The sequence below is a fragment of the Antrostomus carolinensis genome, unplaced genomic scaffold (genome assembly GCF_000700745.2).
Source record: "Antrostomus carolinensis isolate BGI_N321 unplaced genomic scaffold, ASM70074v2 scaffold15400, whole genome shotgun sequence".
Lineage (NCBI taxonomy): Eukaryota > Metazoa > Chordata > Aves > Caprimulgiformes > Caprimulgidae > Antrostomus > Antrostomus carolinensis.
Genome location: NW_010289353.1, coordinates 9550 through 25853, shown reverse-complemented (window position 1 = coordinate 25853; position 16304 = coordinate 9550). Strand labels below are relative to the sequence as shown.

At 40.2% G+C, this 16304-nt stretch overlaps 1 protein-coding gene across 1 annotated transcript in view; it reads right to left on the bottom strand.

Moving 5' to 3' along the window:
- Positions 1-498: 498 nt before the first annotated feature.
- Positions 499-16304, bottom strand: part of PKD2 (polycystin 2, transient receptor potential cation channel) — an 18200-nt gene continuing 2394 nt past the window's right edge. The window contains exons 2-14 of the mRNA XM_029085525.1: positions 14299-14432; positions 13712-13962; positions 12744-12968; positions 11964-12192; positions 10039-10209; positions 8682-8863; positions 7458-7578; positions 4914-5012; positions 3783-3904; positions 3319-3436; positions 2895-3058; positions 1809-1956; positions 499-732 (exon numbers count right to left, since the gene is read on the bottom strand). Coding sequence (XP_028941358.1) covers positions 499-732; positions 1809-1956; positions 2895-3058; positions 3319-3436; positions 3783-3904; positions 4914-5012; positions 7458-7578; positions 8682-8863; positions 10039-10209; positions 11964-12192; positions 12744-12968; positions 13712-13962; positions 14299-14432 — 2198 coding nt within the window. The remainder of the gene's footprint in view (positions 733-1808; positions 1957-2894; positions 3059-3318; positions 3437-3782; positions 3905-4913; positions 5013-7457; positions 7579-8681; positions 8864-10038; positions 10210-11963; positions 12193-12743; positions 12969-13711; positions 13963-14298; positions 14433-16304) is intronic.

Below are 16304 nucleotides of genomic sequence, written 5' to 3'. Positions count from 1 at the left end.
TTTATGTCTTCGAAAAGTGTCAGCTGTTATAATGCATGAGGAAATAAACGCCATCTTTTTTAAAAACCTGCTTTTAAAAGCATTTAAAAATCATATTTTCCAATAGAAAGCAGAAAACTCACAGCCCTTCATTTGAGCATTTTAGCCACAGCACATGATTTTGTCTGAAGCTTGCTCCCCTCGTGAAAGTGTCCCCCATAAAATATGTATGGAACCAAAATTCTCTCCAGGTAGATTTTGTCACACCTGGTTTCCATTCCATCTCCTGCATTTTTGTTTCCATGGCTGACAGTCTCACTGTTGGTAACTTGAAGGTGACACGTGGTTTACACAAGTCTGAAAATACCTTTTGAAGAGAATATTTACTTTTGCCCACCAGTGAAAATCATCCTTAGTGGTCGGATCACGATGATCACCTCACGCTGGCAAAGAGTGGAGTAGCGTATTTGTTGGCTTCCTACTGACCTGAAACATTTTGAATCACCTACAAAGTTAATCCTAGACATGGGTGTTATTCCCCCCATTTCCTCCTCCCCCATCAATACCATCTGACTGGGAGGAAGAGGGCCGAGAGTTCCTGGAACGAGGCTGACCGTTCAGTCCAAGTGGTGTTCCCAACTGATGGCTCATTTGGGATGCGGTATCATCCGATTCCCATCGTTCCAACTCCTCTCGCACAAGTCGCTCCATTTGTTCCCTGTGGATTTCGCTCTCACGACCCAACCTTTCATCCTAAACAGATTAAAAGACACAAGCTGGAATTACAGCTGCCAAACTGCAGTCTAAGCAAAACCTTAATCCAAACATGGGACATTCTTACACTACTCAAGTATTTCCATAGGCTAGTGGAAAAACAAAGCTACTGCAGCAAATGGTTTTCTTTCCAGTGATGTAACACTGAGGTTGTCACCTTCACTGATGAAAGCACAATTTGTATTATGGTTTCTAATATTTAAATCCACCTCCAAAATCTAAAATATGTAAAATATATTGAGGAGAGCACACTCACAACGAAGGCTGATCTCAAGAATCAAGCAGAATTATTGGCTGGAACAACAATAACAGCCAGGAACATCAAGGGGGTTGGAACTAGATGATCTTTAAGGTCCCTTCCAACCCAAACCATTCTATGATTCTATGATCATAGCTGTGACAGGGCAGCTGCAAGTCTGAGCTACATAACCTACCAAGAAAGTCCATCTCACTCACCCCTTAACACCCCTTAGTCTGGCTGTTCTTGCCCCATCAAGAAGCTGTCAGGTTAGAAATATTCTTAGAAATAACACATTTGTCCCACTGGCCACTTCCAAAGGGCCCTCAAGAAATAGAAGGTGGAAGGGGAGGCAACAGAATCTAGATAATCCTGGTGACAGAAGTGACCTGCTTCTACCTACCACACACAATCCCAGAAGCAAGATGGGAGAAGAAGAGCAGGCTGGACTGGGCTGGATCCATAAAAAGCTTTGTATTAATCCCAACAGACACCAAGGGATGAAGTAGCTGCTTCCACAACTACTGAACACCACTGCTGTCCACTTCAGGGGTTTAAGTGGTGCTTTGTTGCCTCAGCATGCCACAGGCCTGACATAAGATGCATTGCCATATCTGAAATTTGCATCAAGTCCCTAACATTTCATGTTTTAAAATTTCATGTTTGCCTAACACAAAACTGAAATCACTTGGCCATTGCCAAAGCACCCACCTCACCTTTACCACCAGTCCCTCAACCCTCCCAAGCCCAGGAAGAAGCACTAACAGTAAGCAAGCCATGCAGGTTGTGACCAGGCAGGAGAGAGCAGGTTTCTTACCTCTGTCACTCCATCTAACAGTCTTCCCAACACATCTCTCCTTTTTAGTTTGGCTCTCTCCATCGCTTCGAGCTTCACAATAACCGCGTCGATCTTGGAGACAATACTGCCGATAGAATGCTCCATGCGATCTACCCGCCTCATGAGTCTGAGGGCAACAAGTGTCAGCTTCAGTGACCCTAATATTTCTGAGTCAGTATCATTCCAGCATGTCAACACACAGAGCAAATAAGGATCAGGGAGCATTTTAATCCAAGCACTCATCTGACTTTCCATAAATGAGTCCTACTGTCCAGGAAGGGACAAGGTACACAAAAGCAAGAAGATAATGTAGGGGTAAAGCAGATGGGGAAAAAAAAGTACATATTCCACTCTGTTTTCCCTGCTTTTAGGGCATCCTCATCAAAATTTGTTAGTTCTAGTTACTCAAATTCTTCATTCAGCTACTGCTGCTGTAATTCCAGGTTGCCCAAGGAAGTTGTGGCTGCTCCTCCCTGGAAGTGTTCAAGGCCAGGTTGGATGAGGCTTTGAGCAACCTGGTCTAGTGGAAGGTGTCCCTGCTGCTGGCAGGGGGGTTGGAACTGGATGATCTTTAAGGTCCCTTCGAACCCAAACCAGTCTGTGATTCTAATTAATATGGAGATCTATCATTTTAGACAAAATACACACTCACAAGTAACTTAATCTTATTAAAAACAACAGCTGAAGTTCTCACTAAACATAAAATCACCTCAAGGTTTTATTACTAAAAAAACCCACAGAAAAGTCTTCCGGCACTATTGTAACACCATCATTTTCTCTGTCTTTTCAATCACTAGGTTTTTGTTGGATTTTGTTTGTTTGTTTTGATTTGGTTTTGGTTTTGTAACTGAGCCTCTCTGAAGTAGTTCCAATTTAGATATTACTTGCAAGCTACTAAAAGGAGAGACTTAAGCACCTTAAAAATATAACATTTACTTCTACGAATAATTTGATTAATATTCAGAGTTATAGGAGAGACTAATACGTAACTGAAAGAAGAAAGCCCCCAAGGAAGAAAAAAAACCCCATCACAAAGATTTATCTCCCTCAGAAGGATCAACTTACACTTGAAACTCTTCATAGGAAACCCCACTAGAGCTGCTGCCCCTCCTCCTGGAGCTGTGTCCACTGTCTTCATCCTCATCCTCCTCAGAGTCATCCAAGCTCCGGGGGAAGCTGCGGCTGCTCAGAGGACGTGGCAGAGAGCTCCTATCCAGGTCCAGATCCTCCTTTGTGATAACACAAGACACAGACAGAGAAGATGTAAAGAAGACACAGATAGAGAAGATGCAAAGATTTTCATCTGTACATGGGGCATGAGGGCATCAAGGTCAAAGACCTCCTGCCCTCCATTAGCTCCACCTTCTCTTTTTACAATTCTGCTCAGACAGTCAGGGATGACAGCAAATGTGAAGGGAAACAAGAGGATTCTTCTGGGGCAGCAAACCAGCATGGGGAGAAGACTGGCAGATGGCCCTGGTGAGCTCACCCTCTCTTTCTCTAGGTCATCTCTCATCTGCTGATGTTCATGCTCTGTCAATTCTTGGTCCCCATCCTGGTCATATTTGGTAAATATGGCTTCAATCTCTGCATCTGTGTGCCCCTTCCTGAAAAAGCAGTAAAAACAGTTCCCTTACTTTCCATTTTGCAGATGCTGAATGAACTTCAAGTATTAAAGTTCTGAACAGACTTTCATCCTTAAGCCAAAGACACGACTGATCCCAGTGCTGCCCATCAATTCACAACACTGCTAACAAAAAGCTCAGCCCTCAGCTTTCATTAGCTGGTAACATAAATCTCTCACATTAAAAGTGAAAGTACTCTGCTGTGTTGTCTTTATTCACATTAGCATACTCTTGCCACATCACAGAAAGGAGAGAAACTCACATCAAAGACTTAAGATCATATATCTCCAGGGACACTATTCAGGATGAGAAGTAACAGTTTCTTTACCCTTTTAGATCTTGCCGGAGTTCATCGAAATTTAGTTTTCCTCCACCTTGCCTCAGACTTTCTGAAATATCATCGACAGTAGTTTTCTTCAATTTAAGTTTGATCATGGCTTTGTTGTAGCCCTAAAAGAAAATGGGAAATTTTCTGGTTTACTTGTCAGAAATCAAGTGTTAACATCTCATAATAACTTTTTTGATGACAAAAATCGGGTAGCACTGATTTTGGAACACATCCAGTGTGTTCCAAAAGCCCTGCAACTATATTTTTCTCCCATTTATCCATCTCTTATTTCAGTGTTTAAATGGGCAACATACAAATACCTTCCCAGTAACAGGTAAGGCTTTCATCATTCAATTTGCACTGCAGGTCAGCAGAAATGGAGTATTTTGTCCCAGTCAGACACCTTTGGAAGTTACCAACAGTTAAGTGACAGTTTTTAATAATGCTGACAAACAGGTACAATTTTCTGCAGCCATTTTGCTTACCTCTCATTCTTCAGTTGTAGGAATCACTTTTAAAAAAAGGCCTCATCTCAACTAAGTAGCACTTTTCATTTTTCTCTGCTCTATTTTAATAACCAGTTTCCAAGTTTTAAACTCCAAGTTACTGGTCATGCTGAGTGTGCATTTAGACATTTCTGACCACTGCACGGCACCACATCCACATGCACATGTTCTTTCTAAAATAGGATTCAGGTCAAGCTCTTAACTTTGTATTCAAAGCTTCCTGGCAGCTGCACCAGGGAGCTCCTAACATATTATCCAAGACTTGCCTCATCTTATTGCCTGAAACAAGGTAATTCTCAAGTCTGTGATCAAACCAAAGAGCAGTTTAGCTTTATCAGTTCAGGATTTCTGTATGTACCTAGACAAACAAACCCTGTGCTGTATTCAGTAGTAGGCTGATCATTCAACATAAAGTCTCAGATGACTGAAATACACAGTGATGGGAAGTTTCCATTCCTTTTGTTTACACTTAGCTCAGATTTTAACTGAGCTGTGTACTTTCATCAGCTGCTGCCAGCTTTACTTTGTACAGTTTATATAGCGTTTTCTGCAGTAAGTTCAGATGTCAAGAATGAGATTTCAAAAAAAAATCTGTTGATTTCAACAAACAAAATGTTACTTTTACCTTTCTGATCAGGTCAGACAGTTCCATTTCTGCCTTCTGTTGTGCCATATCTGATTTGACTTCAGAGTACGTATCATTGATAATGGCCAAAAACATGTTCTGTTCAGGAGAGAAATGGAAAAACCCACTTAAAAAATTTCAACAAGTCTGAGTCCTACTACTCCTATGACCTTCACATGCAGACCTATACATGATTTTTTTTTTAAAGGGCCAGGAGAATATATTCAGGCTGTTTTAATATATGCAGGCTGGTTTAAAAACACAAACATCAAAAGCTGGAGATTTTGAAATATGATGCACTGCAGTTTAACAGCTTTTAATCAAGACTACTGGTTATTAACATAACTGGAAAATGACTTTACAGAGAGGATTCAGGTCTACACACAGCAGTGGCCATAATCCAAACCTGTTTAATGATATATGTATAAGTTTGGCCTTCTACCTACACAGATAACAACTGTGAATTAAGGCAGGCAACGCAGCTGTCAATAAAAATGCCCGAGGAATCAAGTTAACTATTCATCCCATAATTTAGTAATTATACACAAGGTTCTTATCTAGTTACAGCTTTGTTTGCATTTCAGACTAAAGGTAAAACCAAAAAAGCTTAAAATCAGACAGTTGGCAGGTGTGCCACCAACCCTGAAAAGAGTTCAGACAAAAGAGAAAGAACTGGTCTCACTAACCCCAGGCCAAGTGTATAATTTACTTGAGCCACGAAAGGGTCTTGCTGAACATGGAGTCAACACAACTGAACTGCAAGATGAACATTCAAGTTGAAAAATAATTATTCAATTTACTGGCATGTTCAATGTGCCATTCTCAAGCATCTCAGAGTGTTAACCTCTGTTTCCTCATGGACTTAAAAAAATGCTTTAAGAGAACAATTTTCCAATGCTGTATCTTTATGCTTGCTTGCCCAACACCAGAGAAGTAAGAGGTAACTTGACTACTGTCTATTTTGCTTTCAGATGCCCAACATGTAGAGTTGGTGCTTTCTGCCCATCTTACCTAACTTAGTTTCCAGGTCTCAGACTGGTCTCAAGGAGCTTACAGCAACATTTCATTCCAGTCAAATGACAGGATGTGCAGATATTAATAAGCACACAAATTATAGCGAGTATTTTGGATAACTTGCTGTGCCTTCACACTCCAGTGCTTTTCTGCTACCCCTTTGAAAAAAATAATTATTTCCCTTGCAGGACACTAGCCTCTGCTCCTCTGGATTCTTCAAAGAAGAATAAGGTGTTTCAAAAGCAAATATGAAACTTGCTCCATGTGCTTCTTTGGCCAGAGTGACCCATATGTTATTTTCCATTTAACTACTGTTCCATCCCACTGAACACTTCAGACTCTCTGCTTCCTTACTAGTGAATAGCCAAGATGAAGTCTTCTCCCACAAATAATATCTGAATGCCATTTCTCCTCATCTCAAAGAATAATAAAAAGCCTCATTAAGTACAAGGGTCATTAAATAACTCTGAAAGTTACGATGATACAGGACTGCTGTACTGTTTTAAGGTAAATAAAATCCTGCTTTAATGCTTGCCACTTTATCAAATCACCGAAGACACACAGTTTGGGAAATAATCTGAGGATCTCTTGCTCACATAACAGCTTCCATCTGGTGCTATAATGAGAAACAAAATTACTAATGTATTAATGTTAGCACCAAACTAACTGAAAATTATATCCAGGTAGAAGATACTGGGGCTCTTCACTTATTAAAAACAATATAATAATTTATTTGGTCTCCTAGATTTCTAAGAGAGAGGTCCCCTCCCTCCACTTTGTTATATAGATTATTAGTAAGACTGTAATATGGGTTCACTACCAGTATTAACAGAGAGTATACAAAAGATGTGTACTCACTCATAATACACTCACTGTTTGAATTTATTTGTCAGACACTCATGCCTACATACCACCTCTTAGATAAGTTAAGCTTCTTCTAATAACTGTTTGTCAAAAGTACAGGTCATCTGCACTGGGAAGGTGAGAAAGACAGAGCCCAACTCTGCCCTGGAGAGGGAAAAGAGGATAGAAAAGAGGCCTTTGCAGACAAACCTGTACATCTGCAAGCTGCTGCACTGCTGATGGATTAGGCTTTTCTAGCAGACAAGCTGTGTGTTGCATAGGTGAACTGGGATGTTGTAAACACAGCCAGCCATGCATTAGAGCACTTTATAAACTAAGAGCCTGTATGGAACTTTACAGCTCATTCTCACCAAATGATATGGGTTTGCTGTGTATGCCAAGCAGGCACTATTCAGCTTTTAGAAATAAAAAATTATTTATAATAATTAAAAAAAGAAATAAAAAGCACAATGTGGAGCACTATATAGGAATGACAATAAACATATAATGCAAATATATTTTAAACAAATTAAAAATGAAAGTGTGTAGTGACTGGCCATGTAACAGTCAGGCCCTTCCATGGACAGCACACGTTCACCATCATCAAAAAAAGCTTCAAGTAGCAGTAGGAATCAGAGAACAAAAAGTGGCCACCTACCCACCCCACATAAACAAAGGCGTACATACCAAAAGAATGAAGAACATAAAGAACACAAATGTAGTGAAATAAATTGGTCCCAAAATTCGATTGGCTTCTTCAACCTCTGTGAAGTTGAAGTCTCCCAAAATGATGCGGAACTGAGTAAATCTTAAAAAACAAAACACACCCAGGAGTTGAAAAAAAAACCCAAACAAACAAACCAAAAACCACTTTTGAAGCTGTACAAGAATTCTCAATCTATTTTATTTTAACAGTGTGACTGATGGGCAGCAGAGAGGTCTGCACTACTGTCATACTTTATCACACACTGCAATAATCAATTCCTCCAGCCCATCTCTAGCTATAACCAAACTCACAGTCAGATGTCACACACACACAGAACAAAACTCGGGTGGTTTCTTCTGGTTTTCAGTCACAACTGACAACGGGGGTAACAGGAAGTAGAACAAACCAGTGGCTACCACTGAGAGAAGTTTTAAGAGCCACTCTTGTCCCACTCCTATCCCTTCTGCCTCTCACACACATACAACCCAAACCCCCTAAAGCTGTCTGTACAGTGCCAAGGCTGGAAGAGGCTTGGCACTGTACAGCACCATCAGGTTGTTTCAAGTTCCTCTGATTCTCTACAAGAATCTCTTTGCAACGCTGCCCAAATGTAAGGGGGCAGGGGGAAATTGAGACTTGGAACAACCTGGTAATTCCCTCAGGTTCTGTTGTACCAAATCAATAAAGGAAAAATTGATTAACAACCCTATATTAAGTCCTATCACTCTCCTGGATTCCAGCAGATACCTACAAATTTACTAGCTGGCTGTCTAAGATGAACTCTCTGAGTCAACCAACTACACATACTATCAGGAACACAGTTTTATTGTGCACACAACACTTCTGTAAGCATTACAAACATAATGAAGCATATAATCACTCAACTGCTCAAGACAGAGTTATTGCTTCGTCTAGGAACGTGACCAACAGTTACAAAACCCCTGTCACTTCCACCAATCAAAACCTGCCACTTTTAGCTCCCTGATCTAACTGTAGTATATTTTTAATCTCTCAGCAAAGACAGTTTTTGAACTAAAAATGTGATTAAAAAATGTATTTGCTACTGAGCCACATCAACAGCGATATGTCCGTGGCTTATCTGTTTAGATGGATGTCACAGGATTTGTTTGGTCTCTGACAGGGCAACCAAATCCATTTACCAACATACTGAGAAATTCTTTGTATTTTTTTGTTCTTGTACTTACATGCAGTCCTGGAAAGTGCTAAAGTCATCGATTTGAGTGCCAAAGACAAGATAGGCCAGCTGAGCATACGCTAAGAAAATAATAAAAAACATAATTGCAAAGCCAATGACATCTTTGACGCAGCGAGACATGGTCGTGGATAACTGACTCATTGTTCTGTTGAAGTTAACAAATTTGAAAAGCTGTTCAAAGAAAAAAAAAACAAAAACAACTGTTAAGACAAGGAAGACAAGAATTTCTTAACACAATCGCTCTCCAGCCTTTTACACGTGAGATGTCTTAATGAATTTGACTGGAGACAAAGTCAGTTCATTAATATTTAGAAATATATCACTTCCTAAAAACACTGAGGCTTGAAATGTGAAGAAAATTCTGTGAGAACACCAACTTCTATTTTGAGTGTGGGATTTTGTTTGTTTGTTACTTTTCACTCCTCTCTTAGCACCCTGGCTTCAGATCAGTGTTACTGAAATCCAAAAAGCCTATTTATTTCTCTTTCTCTTCAATGAAAATGTTAGCTATAAAGTAGTAAAATGTGAGAAAAGAAGATCTCGCAGCTGACTTTGCTCTGAGCAGGTTGTTGGACTAAAGACTTCTCAAGGTCCCCTCTAACCTGCATTATTCTGTTACACTGCAGTTTAACATCATTTCTTATAATGAGCCACTTTATTCCTTAAACCATTATGAAAAAATTAGATGCAACTTTGTCTTCTAAACCAGTAAGAGATTAGTTAACTTGCTTGATAAACCTAAGTATCACTTTGGCGCGTCAGAGTGGAAATTGACTTATCATTGGTCTTACATTTTCCCCTGACTAAATGTTCTTCTGCCATTTTATATATACTGAGGACAGGGAAATGATTATGGAGATGAAAAGAAGTATCACTAGAAAGAAGGCAGTAAAATAGAGAAATTAACTTTAACTAAAGTAATATATCTAGTTTTCAGATGAATTGGACTAGCTTTATCAACTCTTCTACTGATTCAGAAATTTTGAGTAGAGAAAATGGGTACAGTTAAATCAGACTAGGAAAAAGCAGTACTTACTCAGTAAGAATTACTCTTACTCAGTAAGAATTACTGACTTACCAATTCAGAAATACTAAAAACATTTCTTTACAAGTCTGCTGTGACAAAGCACTAGCACTGACTACATCACCTAGACTTAAGGGCTGACTAAACCTGTGGCAAATTACAACCTTGCTTTTAACCTGCAAGAAGTTACCCCTGTGCTCTGACTTTCTCACATGACCAATTTTAGGAGAAACATGACTAAACCTCAAATAATATATCATGCAAAACTCAGAATACTGTTCACATTCTGCTGTTAGAATAAGGATGTGTGTCTTGGAGTTACCTTAATCCAGACAAAAAACACAGTGACTGCAGCAATATTGTTGAATTGCATTTGCCAATATGCCAAAGGTTCAAAATTGGGGAATGAGTTCTGATCTTCCAGCAGCTTCTTCAGGAGCACGTCAACAGTTGATGTCCTATAGATGCTAATTCCTATAGCTACCACAGAGAGCTGAGTACAAAAGAAACATAAAAATATATGAAAGGTCATTAGGGTTTTAAAACAACATGTTTTAGCCACATATATCACACAAAGTTAAGATATGAGGAACTTAATGTTATTTATAGCACTACCATAATGTGAGCTTTAAGTAAAAGCAAATATATTGTTTTCAAAGTGTCCTGATTACAAAGGTAAAGTTTCAAACAGGAAAGTAAAATCTAAGGATTGCACAGAGCCTAGGGAAAAAAGAAGAAAAAAAAAATCACTGACACAAGCCTTTCACAGTCCTTCAGGGTCAACCCTGAAGCTGGAAGGGGACGAGTTTCAACACCTTTCACTCGAGTAATTCAACAGCCCAGTGGCTTCTGTTTGATATAAGATCCAAACTAGAATTTCTGGGCATATCAGGAAATGCATTTCACAACAAAACCATTATAGTCCTAGAGTACAGACAAATAACCTGGGAGTAAGAACATTTAGAAATTGTTTTCCTTGCCACAGTTGAAGAACAAGATGACAGTGAAGCCTAGCAGGCTCAGAAAACTTAAGCTGTTGGGGAGAAGGAAATACAAGGAAAGAAAGATGACAACTGAAAAAGACAAAGGTGGAAAAGAGTAAAAGCAGAAAGACAGTGGTAGCCAAAAGGTACTAGAGTTTCTCCAGAGTACAGATTGAACAACAGCAGAGAAGCTGTAATTTTACCATACAGGTAAGGTTCTTGCTTTAACCTCTGTGCTTTTTATTAGTGTAAGTGAACATTTCACCACAAATACAGAGTCATAAAGTACATAACCCTAAATTTAAACCATGTCCTTCAGACAAGGCATAAACATGGAATTTTGGTCCTTTGTGTGAACTGAATTTTACACTCACACTTGAATACACTTCACTGATTAACAGCAAAGCATCTTATTCCCACCCCTGCCATTAAGTATAACAAACAGCACGAAGTTCATGTAAACACCCTCCTCAATGGTCCTGCATTTACAAAGCACTGTGATGCAAGTGTGATTTCTCTAGATTACAGATACTAAGTTCAAGACTTGAAACCTTTGATTCATCCAAGCCTGAAGATACTAAACAATCCTGGGACAGGAACTGTTTCAGCACTGCTAGCTTTGTGTTCTCTAGGTAAGCACAGCTAGATAAAGAGAATTTTACTCTTTAACTTCAAAGCTCAGATTTTCTGCTACACCAAGATTACTGATGTGCCACACTGTCCATTTAATCAAGAAGGCAGCCTGACAGCTGTGAGCACTCTACAATTTTGAGACACTTCTTCAAATTTCGTATTAGCTAGCGAGTATTTTAATACATTAAATATCTTTGTGGTCCTTTGCAAACATATTCAAATTTCAGACCCATTCCTCCAAATGCAAATCAAGTAGATTATTTTCTTACTTGAAACCCACTGCAATAGTCTGTATCAGATATGTAGAAGAGAAATGAGGGTGAGTTTGTTACCTCCCATAGTGGCTGTGCCTTTATAGACAAAAATAGTGAAAAAGCACAGTGGACAAAATAATCTTTAACTTTTTACCAGGGTGTGAAGGTTGAAACTACCAAAGACAGAACAAGCAAGTTTGTAAAACATAACAACATTACAACACAGACTAAAATAGCCTTATTCAGACTGAATAGCCCAAGAGTCCATAAGTATCCTTCCTAATGATGGCCTTTATCCCTTAAACCCACAACAGGAGAACTGAGTCACTAACATCTCCCACGAAGTGCATTTCAGCCTTATTATAAAGATTACTTACCACAATGATAAGGATATCGAGGCAATTCCAGAGGCTTCTGAAGTAGTGCAGTCTGTGAATGTGAATTTCTAAGATCTCTTCCACCATGTAATAAAGAACAAAAAGACAAAATGCCATTTCACAGGCTGCCAAGAAAAAATCAAAAGTGGAGATGTAGTGAATCAGCCTCACTGGCTGAAACTGCCAAGATGTAACAAGGCCTCCAGTCGCTGGAAACTCCACTAACAACCTGCATTTTAAAAAAGGCAATGAAAAAAAAATATTTCATTTACACAGTGTTGATTAAAAGCACTACTAAAAGATAGGTGGCTTTATTTATGTAATTATTTAAACAATGGAAACAGGCAAAAGCCTACATATGATTCAAAGGAGACGCTACAGAGAACAGGAGGTGTAAGCCTGACCGCACTCAGTGGTGACTAAAACTCAAAGCATTTCAGGAAGGGTAAGAAAACAGAGACAGAAAGAGCTCTCTTCACCTGCATCTGTTTCATGCTGTCTAAAGACTGATGTATAATCCATGGATTTACTTTAAGAAGCCAGCTCACTAGAGGAGCCACCTGCAAACTGCACCCAAGTCGCTGTGGCATCAGGAAAGTCAGAACTGCCTGCAGATGGTGAGTGCAACTGTCCTGCTCCTTTGACAAGGAGGATGCCACTTCAGTTGTCTGTCTCCTTTATACACTCACCCACATCACCCAAACAAAGCAAGCACAAAAAACACCCCAAGTCTACAATCTACACTGTGCAATTTGAAGACTGTCATAGTTCTGTTCATACCTGACAACGCAGAATAGGTTGATGTTTGCATTGTATACAGAGAAATCAATGAAAGCTGCTCTGGTCCCTCTGTCCAGCCACAGGTTCTTCTTCAGGCTAGCAATCTGCACAGCTGTTACTTCTCTGGTCCTTGAGAGGTCTTGGTAATAACCAGCCCCACTGTATGTGGCAATCAAGCCCCAGTGGCTGCTCCCATTCAAATCCTTCTCATTGGTGTAAGTCCAACTAGTCCAGAAGCAAGTGAAACAGAGTGCGTTAGTCTTCCCACTTTCAACTCACCACTAACCAAACAGACACCAACAAAAACTGACCAAAAAAAAAGACTTTAGTAACTTAAAGCTGTTTTGATTTAAGAGGTACCTGTAGAAACTTTTGATGTACCCTGGAGAACAAGCTTACAAAGTTCCTTCAAGTAACACAACAAAATTAAGAGAGCAAGATGGGTCACAAGTATATGAACTGTGAAAGGAGAATACATCGATCAACTCACACAGAATTTCAGTCCTCAGGGAAAGAAAGAAAATTGGCACTTACATAGTTACATTCCACCTCCAAAACTTTTTGAAGTTCAACTCACATATTGTTCTCCAAGGGAGGCAGTGCTATTCCATTTTTTAGCCAGGGAAAACAACTCAGGGAAACCCACTGCAGTAAAACAATCTGGAATTACAGAGCAGGTGCTCACGAGTTGCAGCACTGCGCTCAGACCACAGCGTGTCTCCCACGCATAACAGCTACCAAGGGCGCAATGACAGCACCTAAACTCCAGTGGATTAAGAGCAGAGTCTTCTCCAAGTTCAGTAAGGTTTCTCCACAAGCAGAACTGGCAGCTGCTCTGGATTTACTTGGCTTTACAGACAGAACATACAGCAAATGCAGAGTTGGCTCTGCCAAGTGACTTACTGTGTAATTCAGCACAACCCAGGTCAGGGAAAGTAAAATAAAGTGTCTACAGGAATTGTACGTACGCTGTTCCATTTCGAAGTCCAAAAGGAGCAGTATCTTCATTAGCTACAGAATAGACATCATAGCAGTCTTTGATTTCATCCTTCAAATCTTCAGGTATCGAGCAGGAACCATTCCTCACTTTCAGCTGCCGAATGCGAGGCACCCCTAGGAGCAGGTTCTCATAATAAATGAAGCTTTTGTTTTCTGCCACCGTTTTGTTGTTGTACCATATCTCCCAGTAAAGACCATCCAACAGAGGACCTTCTGTGAACTGGGGAGGAAGAAAGAATTTTAGTTTACATGTTGCCAGCACTGTTTTTACAGATTTTCATTCTGTGTATGTGTTAGAATTGCAGCTGATAATTTTTCTGACATAAGGCCTTACTGTTTGTTACCTATCCCCCAAAAACATCCTGTGACCTTGCCCTACCCTGCCCCACTGCTATTACCTGGGTTCTAAATTTTCACATATTAAAGGCCTACTTTGTTCCATAGCTTTGAAATTGCACACAAAGATCTTCATGCATTAGAAAAAAGATCCTGCAGGTTAAATGACAGGACAGGCAAATCACAGCAACAGAGAGATAAAACACAGATTTTAAATTACCTTCCAGAAGTCATCCATCGTGGACAAAGTTTTGAAATCAGTTTTCTCCATTTTTGACACAGGTGTTTCCAGGAAGAGCTGTGACATAACCCTCGTGTAATAGTACATACTGGAACTCACTGTCCCATAAGTCACTGTAAAAGATTTGGTTAAAGGGGTGAGGAAAAGAAAAGAGAAAAAATGGAAGAAAAAAAGAGAGTACTTTGTTTTGTTTTGCATACATCAGGTCCAATTTGTATTGATTCTGCACTGAAACTAAGCTTCAGAACAAAGCAAAATCCACACCAAGCAGCATTTGTCTGTTCACTGTGATTAAAATACAAAAAGCAGTGAAGAACAGACTGATCCATCAGTTTAAAACACTCAGTTCTCCTTCCCTCACTTCATTCTATTATTAACACCCCTACAAAAGCTAATTTCAAGGAAAACAAAGACACGATTGAGCAGCCTGAAGAGAGGCAGCTGGTGCCTTTTTTGGTGACTTGTGCTATCCAAGGCATCCACCAAGAGCTGGAACAAATGGCACCAGACCTCAGAACTATGCCCTGCTTGAGCAGATAGTGACCATCAACCAGGATATGGCAGGGCAGTGTGACCAACATTACCTGCCTATGGTTAGACAATGAAACTCCACCCAAGATGTGCAGTGCTTTGAAGAGAATCTCCCCACAGAAAATAAATTGACTGTGTTTTACTTCTTTTCCTCACACTGGGCCAGGCATTTGGCTGAGGACCACAGAGTATAAATTATATACAAAGCCAATATGGCTTGAGAGAACAGTCACTGGCACTGATACTGTTACTGCCTATAAATCATAGAATCACAGAACGGTTTGGGTTGGAAGGGACCTTAAAGATCATCCAGTTCCAACCCCCCTGCCATCAGCAGGGACACCTTCCACTAGACCAGGTTGCTCAAAGCCTCATCCAGCCTGGCCTTAAACACTTCCAGGGAGGAGCAGCCACAACTTCCTTGGGCAACCTGTTCCAGTGTCTGACCACCCTCACAGTGAAGAACTTCTTCCTAATATCTCATCTAAACCTCCCCTCTTTCAGCTTAAACCCATTTCCCCTTGTTTTGTCATTAACTGCCCTTATGAAAAGTCCTTCCCCAGCTTTCTTGTAGACCCCTTTCAGGTACTGGAAGGTGCTATAAGATCTCCCCAGAGCCTTCTCTTCTCCAGGCTGAACAGCCCCAACTCTCTCAGCCTGTCCTCATAGGAGAGGTGCTCCAGCCCTCGCATCATCCTGGTGGCCTCCTCTGGAATTGTTCTTGCTGCTCCATGTCTCTCTTGTGCTGGGGGCTCCAGAACTGGAAGCAGTACTCCAGGTGGGGCCTTACAAGAGCGGAGTACAGGGGCAGAATCACCTCCCTAGACCTGCTGGCAGGACACAGTTATTGGCCTCTGGGCTGCAAGCGCACATTGTCTGCTCGTGTTCAGCTTCTCACTCACCACCACTCCCAAGTCCTTCTCTTCAGAGCTGGTCTCAAATAAATACTTAAAACCATTTTATGGCCAAAACTCAGAGAAGCCTGAAAGGTTAAGTCTACACTGAACAATCTCCAGCAGTTTTGACAATTTTATAAAAATATTTTATCACAGGAAAGAAAATGTGTTTTCTTCAGCAACTGGAGAACAAGAATTTTTTTAATACACTTACAATACAAGTTTTTTTTAATACACTTCCACTGTGGCACGTGGGATGTATCACACAACTGTGCAATACTTGGATTCTCTCTAAATACATACTCCCAAAAACACAAGAATACAAGAAATGCCCGTAGCATTCAGCCTGCACTGCAAAGCTCTCTCCTAGGGCACGCCAAGCCACAGACCAGTCTGTCCCATAGTTATTGCTTACATGTAAAATTAAAAAGGACAATAATTAAAAGAATACTAATGAGTTAGCAATACCTGTAGATATTTATCACACTATACTTCTCTTTTATTCTGCTATCAAAAATCTTTTTTGATAGCAAACCAAATTGTTAACAGCCTTTTCCT